The sequence below is a fragment of the Patiria miniata genome, unplaced genomic scaffold, assembly GCF_015706575.1.
Source record: "Patiria miniata isolate m_02_andy unplaced genomic scaffold, ASM1570657v1 HiC_scaffold_14, whole genome shotgun sequence".
Taxonomy (NCBI): domain Eukaryota; kingdom Metazoa; phylum Echinodermata; class Asteroidea; order Valvatida; family Asterinidae; genus Patiria; species Patiria miniata.
In genome coordinates this window covers 735,366-755,217 of record NW_024037052.1, presented here as the reverse complement: position 1 = coordinate 755,217, position 19,852 = coordinate 735,366, and the positions used below count along the sequence as shown (strand labels likewise).

Genomic DNA, 19,852 nt, shown 5'->3' with positions numbered 1-19,852 from the left:
ATTGATGACAATACAAAAAATTGATTTGTCTGAGTACGTCCGGTGTTTTGAGCCAATTTCTACTACAGCAACAAAGTTGGATGAATAATTTCTTCTTTGACTCATCAAAGTAACTAGTGACTAACTGATATGTTTTATCAGAATTAAAATCTACCCCGTGATTATAACTACAATTACATACACTGTTGAATTGCCCAAAATGTACGTCTGACATTGCGGAACTGCCCCCATTTGAACATTATTAAGAGTAAACCTAGTCAAGTTCCCTTGTATTGGGTATTTTAAGTGTCAACAGTTCTTCAAGTTGTCCTAAATGTCTCATCCTTTTCCAAACAAGCAAACAACTCAAGGAATGCCATGGATAAGCCAGTTCGGTATTTCAACTGCTTATGTGCACAACGATATGGGTCACCGGTCATTCGGGATAGTAGAACGATCAAAGGTGCATGAATGCGGGTGCGCGACGCTTGTGTGTAAATTACCACCAGAGTGGTCGTGCGCGTAACATCGCCTAACATCGTGTCAGCAATGTTATCCCAAATGACCTCAGGTCATTGAAATACAGAACTGGTTTATTACAATGAATTACAGTCGGGCATTAGAAGACTTTTGACCCAACTTTGAACATTGCATTGTATTCTGGCAAACAATTATATATCTGCACACACTGTCCATCAGATTTCAAAGGTATATGAAGGTGTAACCTGTAATTTCCAAGACGTCTCATGTTTTCTTCTTACTTGCCTGTCTGGTTTTTTTTTCTCCAGAGGGTGAAATATTGGGTTTAAAAGCCGAAGTGCCAAGCAGACCACAGAACAACAGAACACGGAGGAATCCACAACACAGAGTTACTGCTAACACAAAAGGTAGGTAGAGATTACATACCGTTATGGTTGAGGCAAAGGGTGGTTGATAAAACATTGCAAAGCCAACACTCCTCAGATCTCATACCAACCATATCAGGCCCATTTTTAGTATTTGTGGGTCAGATAAACTAGTGGATCATAGTATTAATACAATGTATGTCAAATCAGGTTTTGCCCTTCATTGATGTATAAACACTGAATACTCAGTGTGTTACCTCCTGAGTAAAAGTTGGAAAAAATCACTCGGTTGGGACTCGAACCCACAACCTCCTGCTTTCTAGTGCAGATGTTTTACCACTTGACCACTGAGCTAATGGGATCGGTTGGCTGGCTCGAATCTGATGTATTGGTACATGGCAGTGGGCATCGCATTAACTATTTATAAGGTCTATGGGATTTTAAGTTTTTTTTAAGCATTAATATGGTTAAGGTTTGTGACTCATGATCAGAGGGTCAGGGGTCCGAATCTAGTTGCCGGTTATATGTGTGTCCTTGGGCAAGCCACTTCACCCCCACTTGCCTCTCTCCACCCAGGAGTATAAATGGGTACCGATATTAGCTGGGAAGTAACCTGCAATGGACTGGCATCCTATCCAGGGGGGATAAAAAAATATCCTCGGTCGTTTCATGCCTTTGAAACCGGAGATGTATTGGCTAATGACAGACTTTACTTACTTTCATAGTATTAATAGTAAATATATATATCTGTTGCAGCTTTTGGTAGGTGTGTTGATAATTCCTTGATCAGCTGATGAAATTACCTGTAGTTACTCCCCTGAGAAGTGAGTTTAGTTACATACGTTATCCCAGTAAAGTTGCTTCAATCACGATAATTGATCAGATCATCTCCAAAATGGTGGTTTCTTTTGTCCGAGTCTGTACCAGCAGGTTGATCCTGTTACCATCCATCAATATTTTCCAATCCTCATTTCAGTCCAACAGCGCCCAGCCCAAAGCTGTCCATCCTGATTCAGCCCAGCAGCAGGCAGAGCCAGAGAGTCTGTTGCTACAGATTGAAGCTCTACAATCTCAGATGAAGGAACAAGCTGAGCTATCTAGAGAGCAGACGGAAGCCTTGCTGGAGGATCGTAGGGTCAGGATGGAAGAGATGCAGACTGTGATTGAGAGAGATCGCTCCAAGATTCACTCCCTCAATGAAAAGTAGGAACTCCCTTCATTGATTCCTTATAATCTTAAATGAACTTGACAAAGGTGCCCAGTGGCATAGCTAATGATAGGGGAGGAGGATGAGGGGCATGGACCCCTCTGCTCAAAGACTGCCTCCTACTAGAAACTGAGGTCCCTTTAGGGCCCTCCAGCAACTTGGACCCCAGTTACATCCTTGAAGGTACCAATAAAGATAAATGCACATGTGTGCAGTTTGGACAACGGGCAGGGGTTTCAAATAGATTATATTACCTGGTGTTTGTGTTGTTGCATGAATTGGCAAAACATTTCTAAATATGTGGAGTGCCCTGGTCTCATGGTCTGGAGCATTGAACTCGTTGTCTGCGGGTAATTCTACAGGTTGTGGGTTCGAGTCCAGCCTGGGGATATGGTGCATGTTCCCTTTGGCAAGACACTTTGTCACTCATTGCTTCGCCCCACCCAGGAGTAAATGGGTACCTGTGAGAACAGAGATCGCAATTGTGATTGATTTTAGCTACCTTGCGTCGAAATGACTACACCGAGCTGTATGGGCTTTATTCAGGAGTCGACTATATTAAATTGAAAGCGAGGTAAAATCTTCATATTTGGAACTTGCAAAGAGAAATTAAAGCAGTGACATAAAATTAATTACAAATTAATACCAGTCTGCTTTAATGAAAATTTAAATTTGTTGTTAAACATACCCTAATGTTTTTAAGCCACATTTAAAATAAAAATTGAAAGTGAGGCTAGAATGCAAAAATAGTCTGGCACCATCCTATTCAATAGTTTATAAAATACTGTCAGGGAACATGACTAAAATGACTTTCTCGTGAATAAAAATCCATATTCCACAGGAAGCTGAGATTGTATTTGCAATGTTTCATTGGCCCAATGATCAGGGGTAATAATAATGTAAAGCACTTTGATCTTAGTTATTTTAGAAACCACAGTCTTTCCACACTAGTATATTGGCAACACATCTTGCCAAAATAACATGGAGGCATATGCAGTGTGTGCTTGCTGAAATTACATGAGTCAATTGACTAATAAAACCAAATTAGGTTTTGTCCATCACCGATGTATAAACACTGTATTCTCAGTGTGTTTCCTCCCGAGTGAAAGTTGGAAAAAAATCACTCCGGTGGGACTCGAACCCACGACCTCCTGCTTTCTATTGCAGATGTCTTACCATCTTATGAATAGTTAATGTAGTACCCGCTGCTATGTACATCAGATTCGAACCAGCCAACTGATCCCGTTAGCTCGGTGGTCAAGTGGTAAGACATCTGCACTAGAAAGCAGGAGGGTCATGGGTTCGACCGGAGTGATTTTTTTCAACTTTCACTCGGGAGGTAACACAGAGAGTATACAGTGTTTATATGTCGGTGAAGGGCATAACCTAATTTGATTTACATCACCCCGACGCAAAATGAAATGAAATCTTATGAATGACTAATAAGACACTTACCGTTCTTTAAACAAAAGTAGAATGTGTATCCTTTATTCAGCTACCTTGTTCAACCATCATACATCACTTGTCATGGACATTCTTCTGTTAATAGGTTCCATCGTACACAGCAGATGTTGTATGACAGCACTAAGGACTATCTAGAGCTGAAGTATGAAGGACGATCTCAGGAGCGAGTCTGGATGGCAGAGAAGGACCGTCTACTACAGGAGCTGGATCGATGTAAGGAACAACTAGATGTCTCCAAAGATGACGTCTTAGTCATCTCAGATCATGCACTGGAAGAGAGACAAACACAGAACTTGGAAATTGAGGTGGGCATTATAGAGAAGCTTCCTGCACAAAGAAATCATTTCAAGTTAAATACAATACAATAATGATCATTTTCAAGCAAATTCGTTTGAATTGCTTTAAAAAAAGAACTAACTTTTCCATTCAGAAATCATTTTTTTTTCAAAAGTTAGCAAAACAAAAGAATCTTGTTACAAAGTCACAACTGAATGGCCCCCTCAAAAGCTGCAATCAAACTATTGGGGTAATCGCACATAAGGAGCATTTTGGACTTTGGCAGATCTACTTTATTCAGTGTTGTACAAATGATACTGAATGATTGCAACGTGGTGGTTTTAGTCTGACGATCTCTTCCATGCAAAATCTTGAGGAAGGCGAGGAGAGCATAGAAGACAAATTTCACCGGCAGTTGTTGTACGAAAAAGACGGCAGGCCTAATGCCAAACTTTTTCCAGTTCCACCTACCATGCGTTAGTGGACTTGTTGTCTTGGACTTTTTCCTTGACTTTCTCCGTGTCTCAAGTAAGATGTGAATTTCTTTAATTACGAGTCAGAAACTCCAACCCTAATTCGGGCTTTTTAATCTTATGGAAACACTGAACATTTTTCACATCGTAAAATTTCATTTGGATCTACATGTACATGTAAAAGAAAAAAAGGAGGCGATGTCCAGAAATTGAACACGAAGTTTATTGTACATATAGTACGTATGTGTACTTGCGGCGCAGCCCAGATTTCGGACACAGAATTTTGGCCGGCCTATTTTCAGATTTTTTCCCCATAGGCCAGTTTCATCCCTGTATGGTCTGTGACTTGAAACATAGATGAGTTTGTGAACAGAACAACCAAAAACACATAATTCACGAACACAAGACAACTACAGAAATGGACTTCAAACCCATCACCTTAATCCTTAAAAGTTTTAAATACACAGTATTTGAGCACTTGAGTATATTGGTTACATGTTCACCAACAACTTTTAATAATAACACCAGTAGGTTCAGTGGTTTACCTAAAGGGTGGGGGGGGGGGCAGGGGCGACCAGCTTACATGTACATTAAAAACATCTACAGGTAGAACTGATGGCTTCAGAATCATTGTGCTTTAAAAAATGTTTTAGGTGTTGCTTTTAATTGAACTCTAAATTCAGTGTTTGAAATCAAATTTTAATGATTTAGAGTATTAACAATAATTATCTTATAAACATCCAGCCTGAAGTTGTTAACTTAATTTGTCAAAAATTGCACCTCACATGTCTTACACATGTAAATTGTATGAAAGTGCCCAATAGCACTGGTACTTTCTGCCATCTCATTTTTTACTTAATTTGCTTCTGGAATGGCTTCACAGAAATTGTATCTTTCTCTATTGTCCATGAATGGTGATAGCAGCAACTTAATGATTTGATTTTCTGCAACAACTCCATACATGTATGAGTACCGGTACATTGTCATACATGTACATTGTACATGTACATGTTATACATATGCCTGTGCCATCCTTTGTAATGAACACCTTGCCCTGCTCATACCAGCTTTGTGAAGGTGGGTCACATGAATGTCCTTTCAATGCGCATTATACATGCATGTAGTTGCAGTGATTTTCATTTTTCAAACATGAGCACAAATGTCGTTACATTTGATAAAAATAACATTTGTCCTTCCGTTACCGTCCTTCCGTTACCAATTTGGTAACGGAAGGACGGGATTTAATTAATTGTAATTAAAAAACGATACGTACAGCAGTGTCAGTTATAATGTCATATTGAAGGCCTACCTAAACTTGCTTTGCACAATAACTTTCATTGCATTCATACTGCAAGTTTTGAAAATAAATTAAAAATATGTATTTTTTCGGTAACGGAAGGACATTTTCGAAGGCTGAAATATTAGAAGTCACTGAAGCGAAACAAATTACGCAAAACGTAAAAAAAAAGGTCCAGTCAGTTTTTCATGACCTATACTTTCTCATGACAGAAACTGATGGCATGAGTACATATTTGTGTGTGTGTATTGGTAGAATACTGTCATATCACTATTTATCACATTTTTAGGATTAAAACAGGATTATTATGTAATCCTATTTTGTTGGTACCAAAATGTATCAAAAATAGAATTCCGACTTCAAATTCCCTTCAGTGGATTGTTCTGATTGCTATCGAAAAGTGAACAAAATAAACTCTGATATTCAAACAGTACCAACTGCTCATGCAAAGTTTAAGCCATTTCTGATCTATTGCCGAAACCTGTTTCTAGTACCATTCATTCTTGTGGTTATTTATCCACAGGATAAGACGGAAAAGCTTGCTAAGCGTTTACACCTGATGAACCAGCGGTATGAGGCCATGGAGAAGCGACGGAATCTGGAGATAGAAGGTTTCAAGAATGATACCCGAATCTTGAGAAACCAACTCAAGGATGTTGAGAAGCAACTCTACAAGGTGGAGTATTGTCTGTTCATGTCAGTCATGTTGTTAGTTTGCATTTGTCCGTTGCTGTTTTCTACTTTCCTATGTTGGTCAGCTATAGTGCAGTTCATGCAGATCGTGGTGCGGACACTGCGAACAAGTACCCCAAAGGCTGGGTCATGCTTAGCCCCATATGTGGCCATTTTACTGGACTACCTCCATAAATAAAGGCCACACTTCCACCATGTACAAAAACATGTCGAACTTTTATATTTGTTTTATATAACTGACACATAGATCCTTGTCATTTGATATTTGAACTTTTATTTCAATATAAAATTGGTTGAAAATGTATTTTTCTCTTCCAAACCACCCCTTCACGAAAATGTTTGAACCCAACGCTGGCTACGTGCAATGCTAAACGCGCACACCAGCATGCATTTGCATACAACTGCGTCATGGAACAAGAATGATCCTAACTGTTCAATAGTATTTCCCATTCCCCATAGGCGAATGGGACTTTTTGAGCCCCGGCGTGAATGGGAGCAATAACGAATGCCACATGATGTGAGTTCCACCAATCAAATGACAACGATCTGTATGTCGATTATATAAAGTAAAATGGTGCATTCCATGAAACGTGCTCTTGACTAAATCAAGAAGCAGATTCTGTTAGTGAGATGTTATGTCATCTTAGTCCATAATGATGTTGTCACTGAAATCAAGATTGCAAGGACATCATTGCAGGGATGTAGTCGAGTCCATCACTAGTCCCTGCAAGTCCACCACAAGTCCTCCAACACCAATTTAACTCACAAGCTATTCAAATGAGCTTTGACAAAGGCATCCAGTGTATCTTGTGCCTGGACTTGTGATGGACTCACGAATTACTTGTGTCTGGACTTGTGGTGGACTTGTGAATGGAATCAACTACATCCCTAGCCCTGGATCATTGTCAGTGCTTTGTAATGTAAACCCTTCTTGTTTTGTTGCCATGCTGAACAGGTGACAGTGGGTGTTGGGGAAGATGGTGATATGTTCATGCTGCATAATATTCATCAGACAGCTAAGAGATCAAAGAAGATGCAGAGTGAGCTACATCAACTCAAGGCTCTGATCTATGGCGTGGAAACAGACCTCAGGAATCTCTAGTAATACACACAATCACCCCTCACTGTGTCTCCACATTTGATCAAATGACTTATAACTTTGGGAAGCCTCATTCTCTGTTTGAAGATGCATAGGATCTTGTGATATTTGTGCCTTTTGGGTTTTTTTTTTTGAAGCAAAAACAAAATTGCTCCAAATCTTAAGTTAGATCCATAACAACTTACCTGTTGAAGTTATAGCTGAGTGGATACTGTACATCTTGAGAATACAGGGAAACCTTATCAAACTTTCAATCAAATTGGACATAGGACTTCGTTGCTATTGTCTTTCCCACCAAGGCCTATGCATAAACATTTTATTGTGCCAAGTGAATAGAAAAAGTGAACCTTTTTGCCACCCTGGGTCAAAAATCTGATATTCACAAGAACAGTGCATGTATGTCTGATGTTATTAATAATTGACTTGTCTGACAACTTAAGATTAGAAACAGTTGGAGGAGATCCTATAAATCCACCGATGCTAGCATGCTGATAGTTCAGCTGCTGTATTCGCTGTTCTTGTGAACGATTTCAAACATTTAGAGAAAAAGGCTCCTTTTTGTTCATGTGCTACGTGAGAACTGATGTCACTTTGTCACTTTAGTACGAATGGCCGGTTGTTCTGCGTAGAATAGTAACAGTACTAACATAACAATGCCCACATGTACAGTTACTTTGGTTACTTAAAACTGGAGAGAGTTTGTTGTATTTGTTATCTCACAGGAACCTTGACATGAAAAGGCTCCATTATATTGTGGGGGCAATGTATACTGCCAAAATAGTCAATGTTTTGAAATTGAATCTGTTTAAAATGGAGGCAATAACTACTGAAATTGCATGCCAGTATGTTCAGATGTTATTGAAGTAATGCTTGTGCAGCTCACATATGGGTTTACTGCGCACAGCAAAGACTTCTCAAATGCGATACTTTGGGTACACTATGGTAAGGCCCAAGGAGGACACAAAGTGGACATCGCTTTTCTGCTGTCAGAAGAGCAGATAACAGAAGTATGGCCATTTTCCGACAATACATTTTTCATTTTGTAACTTTGTGATGTGGAAGCTCTTTAAGGGGGAACGCCTAAAAAACCCTGTTAACCTACACTCAAAGAAAAATGAAACGGTGCTTATTTTTCTCAGAAGCACCGTTTCATTTTCCTTTTAACCAAAAGCAGAATACAAATGGTAGTTACCAAAGGTTCGTTTTGCTTTTCTGGTTCTAAGAAATGAGAAAAGCAAAAAACAAAAATATACATTTTGGGTAGCACAAAAGCAGGAAATGGAAACGTCAGAAACGGTTTGATCTGATTTTTGAACAAGAGAAAAGCAGATGTCCACTTTTTCTCCCTCCAGCAAGGGAGGAAAAGCAAAATCTGCATTTCAGGTAGCATAAAAGCACTACAGTGGATTTTATTAAACAGTAAATTCTGCATTTATGGTAGCACAAAGGCGGGAAAGCAGAACAAAATGAACCATTCAAAAAATACTCAATCTGCTATTCTGACAGCAGAAACGCAGATGTCCACGTTTTGTCCTCGATGACTACATGAACAGTCCTGTTCATTTCAGAATGGTAAATAGTGCCCTCTTCTCACCATCTAGTTTGCAAGTTGTCCTTCAATACCCATTTGTTGTTCCAAACATTTGTGTCAAGCTTGTTATTCCAATTAACTATGCACAAAAAGTACATGTATTGGGGTCATGTCCTGCATGTTGTTCTAATGTAGGAGAGATGTACAAAGTAGTGTATGCAATGAAGTCACATGTATTCTACCATACAATCTTATATTGGTGTCCAATATCAATAGGTCTCATTCAAATGACGTCATTTCCTACAGACCAGCCACATGCATCAACATTTTGAGCATCAACTGAATAACGCACATCGGCTGTGTCGTATTTCAAACACATTTCAAGCAAGAAGCGCGTGTGTTTGGAACATTTTTAACACTGCGCAATGCGTGCTTGATTGCGTAAAATAAGCAATCAAGAGATGACCGTCATTGAGTGAGCCCTATTGATATGCTTGGCAGTAAGGATTGAACAGAGAGATTATTTTATGCAACTGTTAATATCTTTTGGAATTTTTGCAGTGAAATACTTTTTAAAATAAGTTGGCTATTTTAAGGACTTTATTTTTATGGTGAAGGATTTTGGAATTAAATGTAGAATATTAAAAGGATCTATGCAAGCTTTCAGAACAAATTTGTGATTGGCATTCAAGCGCTTTATTTTGTGTGTTCCATGAGTGTGAGTGGGTTTAACAATTCATCTTCCAGCACACTTCATGCACAGTTACGTGCACGCTGTCGTCACGTTTCAGCTTTCATCTACCACATACGTACGTGCAGCAAGCGTCTTGCGTTGTGTGGTGCAGTGTGGCCCATTATGGGATAATAACACTGTTGTTGCCATCAGGCATGCAATTTTTCCTTGGATCTGCTGATTTCCTTCTTTCTTTTCTTCTCATGAATGCCATTACAATTTTTGAAAAATACTGTACAAAGGCTTGTGTGGTTTGGAATTTCCTCCTTTTCTTGTAAATTTTGAGTTGCATGCCTGTTTCATGTATCAACCTATCAGTATAAGAATTCAAATTTGGTTGAAGATAAGCACATATGTACAACATACATGTCTGTTAGTTTGTTACACACAGTGCCACCGTGTTGAATGTTTTGACCAATCAAGAAATCACTAATAGAAGCCACAGTTGAGCCAATACCAGGCATGTATGCACGAGGGGGGGGGGGGGGGGTAAAGACACCAGACCAACATATAATTGGGTAAGACTTGCAGTTTGACAAACTCAAGGAAGGGGGGGGGGGCTTGATTACATTAGTCTCTGGATGGCACTATTATGTCATTTTTATTCAGTTGAAGCATCATGGTTGCAGGTAATCTTTTAAAGGCAGTGGTGAAAGTAATAGATGAGCCAAATTACTTCACAAAAATATTCAGCAAAAATGTGGATTTTATTTCTTTGTGTGTGTGTGTGTGGGGGGGGGGGGGCGGTTTGCATATGCAGACCTTGATGCCCCTACAAGCCTGTCTAGGTACCAACCTCATAAATATTGCCACATTGCCTATCCCTAATCTATACAATTCAATGTCATGAATGTCAACTGATCAATCTCATGAGCTTCAACTTGAAACAATGTACATAGACCTTCCCAAGACTAGACTGGGGCAACTACCATTGAGCTCTTAATTATACAAATATCAGCTGCTTCAAGTTGAGTGGTAAAACTAGCCTCCTGGGTAGTCCGAGGATCAAACGATCATGTTTACAGAGCCTCACTACGAATGTCTGATATATCCGAACATGCAAATTGTATGCGACCCCACGGGCCAGCCAATCAAAGTTGAGTTTAGATATGTTGACACTAGGGCTGGTTGACCTACGACAGTTGACCCATGTAAAGGGACATAACATGAAATAGCTAGATGGGCGTTTCGAGAAAAAAAAGTGTAGTAAAATTGTTGAACAAAATTGTAAGAAATCTATAAGTTTTAACTTCCTTTGACTTTTGGACCAAAAGTTTAGATTTTTTGACCGAAGAGGTATTTATGAATGGAAATAAATATGTGCTTGGCCGGTATTCTACACTTTGTTTAAGACCGGTTGAGTCTGGATGCTGATAACGACCCTTGCCTTTGGCTCCGGTCAGTATCATCATCCAGACTCCAAGCCGGTGTTGAACAGTGTTTAATATCGACCAACAAGCACACACATTTATTCCCTCATTGAAAAGATTACGATTTCAACTCGAGTCTTTTCTAGTTGAGTCTCAATGACAACTTAAATAATGGAGATATTAAACGCACAAGTGCAAGTCTCACATAATGTTATTTCACTCTTAGGGCCACTGGACATAACATACTAGTAGTACATACGTTACAGAATTCATATATTACATGTACATGCACTCTGTGAAAAGCAAGTCACAATGTGCAACATAAATTGTACCAGACAATAATTCAAACAATCACTCGTTCATTTTTAAAAAGCACATTGTTTGTACTCAGAACCTCTATCTTGACCGAAGAAAATAGACTTAAAACAACTAAATTACTGAACATAATCACAGCATCCATGCATGGGAAGTAGGATAATTTGTACAAAATATAACCATACATTGTTACAATAAACCAAATCTATTCTCACAAAAACATGTGTACATTCATTAGTTTACAGTTTTCGCAGTTAGCAAAAGAATAACTTGGACTACTTTATTGCAACAATTGCAGTTTCTGTAGGACCATGTCAAATAAATAAAGCTACCAGCATAACTGAAATAAAGAATTCAACAAACGCTCCGCCCCCCCCCCCCCCATTTTCCCATTTCTTGTCTTAGGTCCTTTAGTATCAATGTTGACTTTTTCCATCTCAAATGTCTGAAAGCTCAGTTATTAATTCATAAATTGCACAATTTTGTAAAAGTAAATGAATATACATAAACAAGTAAAACCATACAATATTTAAACCTTTTTTTTACATTTTGCATAGCAGAAATGATTTCTTTTAAACATAATTTACTGAAACCATTTCCCTATGTGATCACTTTTTTATATAATAAACATCATTTGAAATATATTGTCCAACACAATTAAACTAATAAAGACTTTAAGTATATCGTTTAAACAGGAGGCCTTTTTTTTTATACAAACCAACATATTTGTCAATATGATTGATGTGTATAGCTAACCTACATTCCACCTGTATTTCTGATTAATGAAATTAATAACAAAAAAGTGATCATTTTATGATCTTTATATTTATCTTAAATGTTTGTGGCAAAGTTGCAAATCACAAGCTAGCAAAGTAAATATCAAACCCTACATCATGTGCCATATACGAAAACCAAACTATAACAGCACAGAAACTAGACACAACTTATCTCTGGATAGCTATACACAATAGGATACAAGCAAAACAATTCTAGCTTTCTCACTCAAAAAGTGCTGGACTTTAGCCCCTTCTTAAAAATATATACGTATATATATCATGGATATTAATGTCCTAAAGAAAAATCTACCTATACTATATTCTGAGTTGTTGAAAAAGTTGGGTTCAATGTGTTAATAACAGTGGTTCAACAGCAAAACTGAATGCGCTTAATACCACATTTTGACTGTTTACCGAGACACAAATGAACAATAGGATGGAAGCTTCCAAGAAGTTACATAAGTTAAATATGAACCAGAGTACGTGGATGTGCAGAAACCATGTCAGATGTTGACAATCATGCCGCATCAATCAAGCATGCAGGGACTTGTCTTGTTTTCCTTAAACTTTGCAAAAGCAAGAGAAGAAAACAACGCCCTTACTTGTTCATTGTTATAGTCATAAAGCAATGTGATTGGTCAGGTCAATGACAAAAATGTTTCAGATGTCACTGGGCATATGGAAGATGTTCATATAAAGCTAGAATAAATGCAGTAAGCAAAGCTTTGTCTTGCATAGATCAATGTGCACCTCCACATTCTCATGAGTCACACTTCATATGCCTTCTAGCAGTGTTGCAGTACTCATACTCATACTCCAGTACATTTCGTACTCATGGAAATGTACTTGACTACACCACTGCCTTTTAAGTACAATGTATGCTAATATTGACTGCAATGAGTGGTACAATCAAACGATACCATTGCAAGGTGATCCATACCATATTGTAAGTATATTCTCAAGGAAGAGTGGAGGGAAAATATAGCACTCCACGGATCACTAAGTGAAACTCTTTTTACTGTACCACACGTTAGAACAGTCAATATTTACTTTGTATAAACACCTCACCTACAGATACACCGGACAGCTGATTATATACTCCTAATGCAAGACAATATTTATTCAATTTGTGTGTACTGAAATTCACTTGTTATTGCACTTCTGCAATCTTCCCCTTGACAAAATGTTCACACTGGTGTTGCGCTATCAAGAAATGGTCTGCAAGAGCACCCACATCAACACAGACCTCCAGTTGCAGTGATGTAGTTCTTTAGTTGCTGTGCTTTTAGCACTTTGGGTCATGGACTAGTCTTTTGGACAATAGGCGGTAGTACAGTAACAACAAGTGAAGCTTAAAGCATTATTCATACTTGCATAGGTTTGTCTGGGAAGCAAAAGCAGCTACCCTGCACACACGGCACACGCATGAGGCACGTAAACCAGTCAGTGCTACCAGGACAGAAGTACCCCATAATTAGCTCTGAAACCCTGAGCTATGCAACAATTGCACATGCAAGTCGGGTTGCTAGTGGTACCACACTGCAACCTTCAAGAATGACAGTATATACGCATTTCATGGGAGGGATGTTCCATGGAATTCCAATGAATTTCTTCCAATGGAACTAATGAATTATGTATGGGTGTAACAGAACAAATACAACATGGTTCATTTCGGGTAAGTAGTGTATTACTTGTCCACGTTAGGAGGTATGGTAGTCCACATCAGCCCACCTTGGCACCAGTGATTTCACACTACCTCCTCTCACTCAGTGTAACTTGCCACTACTATTTCTCTGATCATGTTGCAATTTGTACAATACCATCAGCTGACACAATCTATGGGTGAGATGTTTAAGAGACTGGGCTCATGAAGAGCCAGTGCACATGCCTGAGGCTTAATGGCTTGTTACACCAGCGTGGAATTGACCACATCATGAGTCCGAGGTGTCGATATTGCCTGCGGTGCTGAAGGTCTAAGGTAGGTTGGGTGACTTTGTTGCGTCGTGTGCTGAAGACTGAACTGACGGGGTTGCTGCCGGTGCGGTTCTTTCTGGGGAGGGGCATTAATTGTGGCGTTGATTTCCAGGGTCTGTGTACAGGCAGAAATGCAAAGAAAATTATTGTTAAAAAGATTACTTTTTGTTCCAAAATTTCATATTGCAATTCTCAGGCAATTGGGCATGTTTCCAAGTGCATAAACAAAACCTGGAAATGTACATGTACATGCATTTTAATAGCATTCAGGTAAAATGCAACAACATTTTCCACATGAAATCCTCTGTATTACAAAAATACATGACCAATGCACAAACACAAAAACACGTATTTCAAGAAGCAATTAGGAAGAAACTACATTACTGCCATAGAGCTACACTGAATTACTAGAGTGCTGACTCGATGTACAAAGTGATGGCTGATGGGCGCATCCATGTTTGTGCACAAACCTATGGAAAACTCAAACTTTTGTACGGCTATTTGTATCTGCGTTTGTATTCCATACAGGTGTGCTATCAAAGCCGATACACTCAAACTGAAATGCACAGTAAATTGAGTGTTTCATTTGCTCTGCGAAAATGTGTGCGCATATCTGCTGCAGCTGATTTTTGCCGTGACGTTTTTTAACCGTCATAATGCGCTTAACTTGCTTGCGTACATGTATGTAGCACTTGCACGTTGCATTTAGAGTACACTTTCAAAATGCAATCCATCTAATTTCATTATGTTCTACAAACACGAACGTGAATTCAAAATGGCTGTGAGCAAGATGGTATAAAGTATCTCCATCCCAAGCTGGAGATATGATCCCAATTTCAGACCAAAGACCCAGGCAGGGGTAGCTTCCACCGCCGGTGACACAAGTTGCACCTCCCCCTTACCCCCCCCCCCCCTTCCCTCCCCGATAGACGTCACACGGAAAAAAGGTTACAGTTACTTAACAAAAACTTCGATGAAAACCGGCGTCTTCTCTCTTCGCAGCATTCAAAAGCTCCCTGTGGCAGAAAAAAGAGCAAGTATACATTGTAAATTCAATATCCAAATTTTCTGACATCACGTCCTGTCATCAAACCTCCAATACATTTCCATTTTATCAACAAGTACTGTATGTCCAACTTGCCATCTCAAACTCCAAAGATATACCCCAAGGTCTACCTCCACGTTAAAATCCAGCAAGCCCATTCAAATGCAAGGAAGCGCATCAAAACAGAGACGTTTTGCAAGGAGAAACATTACTCATTTACCTGTGGGAGATGAATGCTGCACTTGGACGACCTTACTTCTGTGCCCTTCATCTTCAATCTGCACACACAGAAAAGAGAAAACTGGGAAGAAACAAAAAGTGTTAGTGAAATGTCAAAACTCTGCATCTTTGAACATTCAACGAAGACGAACGGAACTGAAACAAGGGGTGAACACAGTGGGCCCGGACAAATAGGGAGACGAAACAGACAGACATGAACAGAACGCAACAAAACAGCCGGCAACCCACCACACACACTTTCACAACGGTCGTCCTGGGGCTAAGACCTGCAAAGAGGACATATCTCCATCCCAAGCTGGAGATATGATCCCAATTTCAGACCAAAGACCCAGGCAGGGGTAGCTTCCACCGCCGGTGACACAAGTTTCACCTCCCCCTTACCCCCCCCCCCTTCCCTCCCCGATAGACGTCACACGGAAAAAAGGTTACAGTTACTTAACAAAAACTTCGATGAAAACCGGCGTCTTCTCTCTTCGCAGCATTCAAAAGCTCCCTGTGGCAGAAAAAAAGAGCAAGTATACATTGTAAATTCAATATCCAATTTTCTGACATCACGTCCTGTCATCAAACCTCCAATACATTTCCATTTTATCAACAAGTACTGTATGTCCAACTTGCCATCTCAAACTCCAAAGATATACCCCAAGGTCTACCTCCACGTTAAAATCCAGCAAGCCCATTCAAATGCAAGGAAGCGCATCAAAACAGAGACGTTTTGCAAGGAGAAACATTACTCATTTACCTGTGGGAGATGAATGCTGCACTTGGACGACCTTACTTCTGTGCCCTTCATCTTCAATCTGCACACACAGAAAAGAGAAAACTGGGAAGAAACAAAAAGTGTTAGTGAAATGTCAAAACTCTGCATCTTTGAACATTCAACGAAGACGAACGGAACTGAAACAAGGGGTGAACACAGTGGGCCCGGACAAATAGGGAGACGAAACAGACAGACATGAACAGAACGCAACAAAACAGCCGGCAACCCACCACACACACTTTCACAACGGTCGTCCTGGGGCTAAGACCTGCAAAGAGGACATATCTCCATCCCAAGCTGGAGATATGATCCCAATTTCAGACCAAAGACCCAGGCAGGGGTAGCTTCCACCGCCGGTGACACAAGTTTCACCTCCCCCTTACCCCCCCCCTTCCCTCCCCGATAGACGTCACACGGAAAAAAGGTTACAGTTACTTAACAAAAACTTCGATGAAAACCGGCGTCTTCTCTCTTCGCAGCATTCAAAAGCTCCCTGTGGCAGAAAAAAAGAGCAAGTATACATTGTAAATTCAATATCCCAATTTTCTGACATCACGTCCTGTCATCAAACCTCCAATACATTTCCATTTTATCAACAAGTACTGTATGTCCAACTTGCCATCTCAAACTCCAAAGATATACCCCAAGGTCTACCTCCACGTTAAAATCCAGCAAGCCCATTCAAATGCAAGGAAGCGCATCAAAACAGAGACGTTTTGCAAGGAGAAACATTACTCATTTACCTGTGGGAGATGAATGCTGCACTTGGACGACCTTACTTCTGTGCCCTTCATCTTCAATCTGCACACACAGAAAAGAGAAAACTGGGAAGAAACAAAAAGTGTTAGTGAAATGTCAAAACTCTGCATCTTTGAACATTCAACGAAGACGAACGGAACTGAAACAAGGGGTGAACACAGTGGGCCCGGACAAATAGGGAGACGAAACAGACAGACATGAACAGAACGCAACAAAACAGCCGGCAACCCACCACACACACTTTCACAACGGTCGTCCTGGGGCTAAGACCTGCAAAGAGGACATATCTCCATCCCAAGCTGGAGATATGATCCCAATTTCAGACCAAAGACCCAGGCAGGGGTAGCTTCCACCGCCGGTGACACAAGTTTCACCTCCCCCTTACCCCCCCCCCTTCCCTCCCCGATAGACGTCACACGGAAAAAAGGTTACAGTTACTTAACAAAAACTTCGATGAAAACCGGCGTCTTCTCTCTTCGCAGCATTCAAAAGCTCCCTGTGGCAGAAAAAAAGAGCAAGTATACATTGTAAATTCAATATCCAAATTTTCTGACATCACGTCCTGTCATCAAACCTCCAATACATTTCCATTTTATCAACAAGTACTGTATGTCCAACTTGCCATCTCAAACTCCAAAGATATACCCCAAGGTCTACCTCCACGTTAAAATCCAGCAAGCCCATTCAAATGCAAGGAAGCGCATCAAAACAGAGACGTTTTGCAAGGAGAAACATTACTCATTTACCTGTGGGAGATGAATGCTGCACTTGGACGACCTTACTTCTGTGCCCTTCATCTTCAATCTGCACACACAGAAAAGAGAAAACTGGGAAGAAACAAAAAGTGTTAGTGAAATGTCAAAACTCTGCATCTTTGAACATTCAACGAAGACGAACGGAACTGAAACAAGGGGTGAACACAGTGGGCCCGGACAAATAGGGAGACGAAACAGACAGACATGAACAGAACGCAACAAAACAGCCGGCAACCCACCACACACACTTTCACAACGGTCGTCCTGGGGCTAAGACCTGCAAAGAGGACATATCTCCATCCCAAGCTGGAGATATGATCCCAATTTCAGACCAAAGACCCAGGCAGGGGTAGCTTCCACCGCCGGTGACACAAGTTTCACCTCCCCCTTACCCCCCCCCTTCCCTCCCCGATAGACGTCACACGGAAAAAAGGTTACAGTTACTTAACAAAAACTTCGATGAAAACCGGCGTCTTCTCTCTTCGCAGCATTCAAAAGCTCCCTGTGGCAGAAAAAAAGAGCAAGTATACATTGTAAATTCAATATCCCAATTTTCTGACATCACGTCCTGTCATCAAACCTCCAATACATTTCCATTTTATCAACAAGTACTGTATGTCCAACTTGCCATCTCAAACTCCAAAGATATACCCCAAGGTCTACCTCCACGTTAAAATCCAGCAAGCCCATTCAAATGCAAGGAAGCGCATCAAAACAGAGACGTTTTGCAAGGAGAAACATTACTCATTTACCTGTGGGAGATGAATGCTGCACTTGGACGACCTTACTTCTGTGCCCTTCATCTTCAATCTGCACACACAGAAAAGAGAAAACTGGGAAGAAACAAAAAGTGTTAGTGAAATGTCAAAACTCTGCATCTTTGAACATTCAACGAAGACGAACGGAACTGAAACAAGGGGTGAACACAGTGGGCCCGGACAAATAGGGAGACGAAACAGACAGACATGAACAGAACGCAACAAAACAGCCGGCAACCCACCACACACACTTTCACAACGGTCGTCCTGGGGCTAAGACCTGCAAAGAGGACATATCTCCATCCCAAGCTGGAGATATGATCCCAATTTCAGACCAAAGACCCAGGCAGGGGTAGCTTCCACCGCCGGTGACACAAGTTTCACCTCCCCCTTACCCCCCCCCCTTCCCTCCCCGATAGACGTCACACGGAAAAAAGGTTACAGTTACTTAACAAAAACTTCGATGAAAACCGGCGTCTTCTCTCTTCGCAGCATTCAAAAGCTCCCTGTGGCAGAAAAAAAGAGCAAGTATACATTGTAAATTCAATATCCCAATTTTCTGACATCACGTCCTGTCATCAAACCTCCAATACATTTCCATTTTATCAACAAGTACTGTATGTCCAACTTGCCATCTCAAACTCCAAAGATATACCCCAAGGTCTACCTCCACGTTAAAATCCAGCAAGCCCATTCAAATGCAAGGAAGCGCATCAAAACAGAGACGTTTTGCAAGGAGAAACATTACTCATTTACCTGTGGGAGATGAATGCTGCACTTGGACGACCTTACTTCTGTGCCCTTCATCTTCAATCTGCACACACAGAAAAGAGAAAACTGGGAAGAAACAAAAAGTGTTAGTGAAATGTCAAAACTCTGCATCTTTGAACATTCAACGAAGACGAACGGAACTGAAACAAGGGGTGAACACAGTGGGCCCGGACAAATAGGGAGACGAAACAGACAGACATGAACAGAACGCAACAAAACAGCCGGCAACCCACCACACACACTTTCACAACGGTCGTCCTGGGGCTAAGACCTGCAAAGAGGACATATCTCCATCCCAAGCTGGAGATATGATCCCAATTTCAGACCAAAGACCCAGGCAGGGGTAGCTTCCACCGCCGGTGACACAAGTTTCACCTCCCCCTTACCCCCCCCCTTCCCTCCCCGATAGACGTCACACGGAAAAAAGGTTACAGTTACTTAACAAAAACTTCGATGAAAACCGGCGTCTTCTCTCTTCGCAGCATTCAAAAGCTCCCTGTGGCAGAAAAAAAGAGCAAGTATACATTGTAAATTCAATATCCCAATTTTCTGACATCACGTCCTGTCATCAAACCTCCAATACATTTCCATTTTATCAACAAGTACTGTATGTCCAACTTGCCATCTCAAACTCCAAAGATATACCCCAAGGTCTACCTCCACGTTAAAATCCAGCAAGCCCATTCAAATGCAAGGAAGCGCATCAAAACAGAGACGTTTTGCAAGGAGAAA

The 19,852-nt window shown here is 40.5% G+C and overlaps 1 protein-coding gene and 1 long non-coding RNA gene across 2 annotated transcripts; one reads left to right on the top strand and one right to left on the bottom strand.

Moving 5' to 3' along the window:
* Nucleotides 1-3,585: 3,585 nt before the first annotated feature.
* LOC119721841 (coiled-coil domain-containing protein 77-like) lies at nucleotides 3,586-9,537 on the top strand. Its single transcript, XM_038191788.1, has 3 exons — nucleotides 3,586-3,800; nucleotides 6,065-6,217; nucleotides 7,190-9,537. The coding sequence occupies exons 1-3, from the start codon at nucleotides 3,600-3,602 to the stop codon at nucleotides 7,334-7,336; spliced, it is 501 nt and encodes a 166-aa protein (XP_038047716.1). The 5' UTR covers nucleotides 3,586-3,599; the 3' UTR covers nucleotides 7,337-9,537.
* A 1,623-nt stretch (nucleotides 9,538-11,160) lies between these two features.
* Nucleotides 11,161-16,571, bottom strand: LOC119721840. The gene is made up of 2 exons (XR_005270313.1): nucleotides 16,513-16,571; nucleotides 11,161-14,147 (listed from the first exon to the last, which is right to left on the bottom strand). It is a non-coding gene; the product is annotated as an uncharacterized LOC119721840 (long non-coding RNA).
* Nucleotides 16,572-19,852: the final 3,281 nt, after the last annotated feature.

Excerpts from the sequence above, each read along its gene's own strand:
- LOC119721841 (XM_038191788.1), top strand. The coding sequence starts at position 3,600 with ATGTTGTATGACAGCACTAAGGACTATCTAGAGCTGAAGTATGAAGGA. Across the intron at positions 3,801-6,064 it reads CACAGAACTTGGAAATTGAG|GATAAGACGGAAAAGCTTGC; the intron begins GTGGGCATTATA and ends ATTTATCCACAG. Across the intron at positions 6,218-7,189 it reads TTGAGAAGCAACTCTACAAG|GTGACAGTGGGTGTTGGGGA; the intron begins GTGGAGTATTGT and ends CATGCTGAACAG.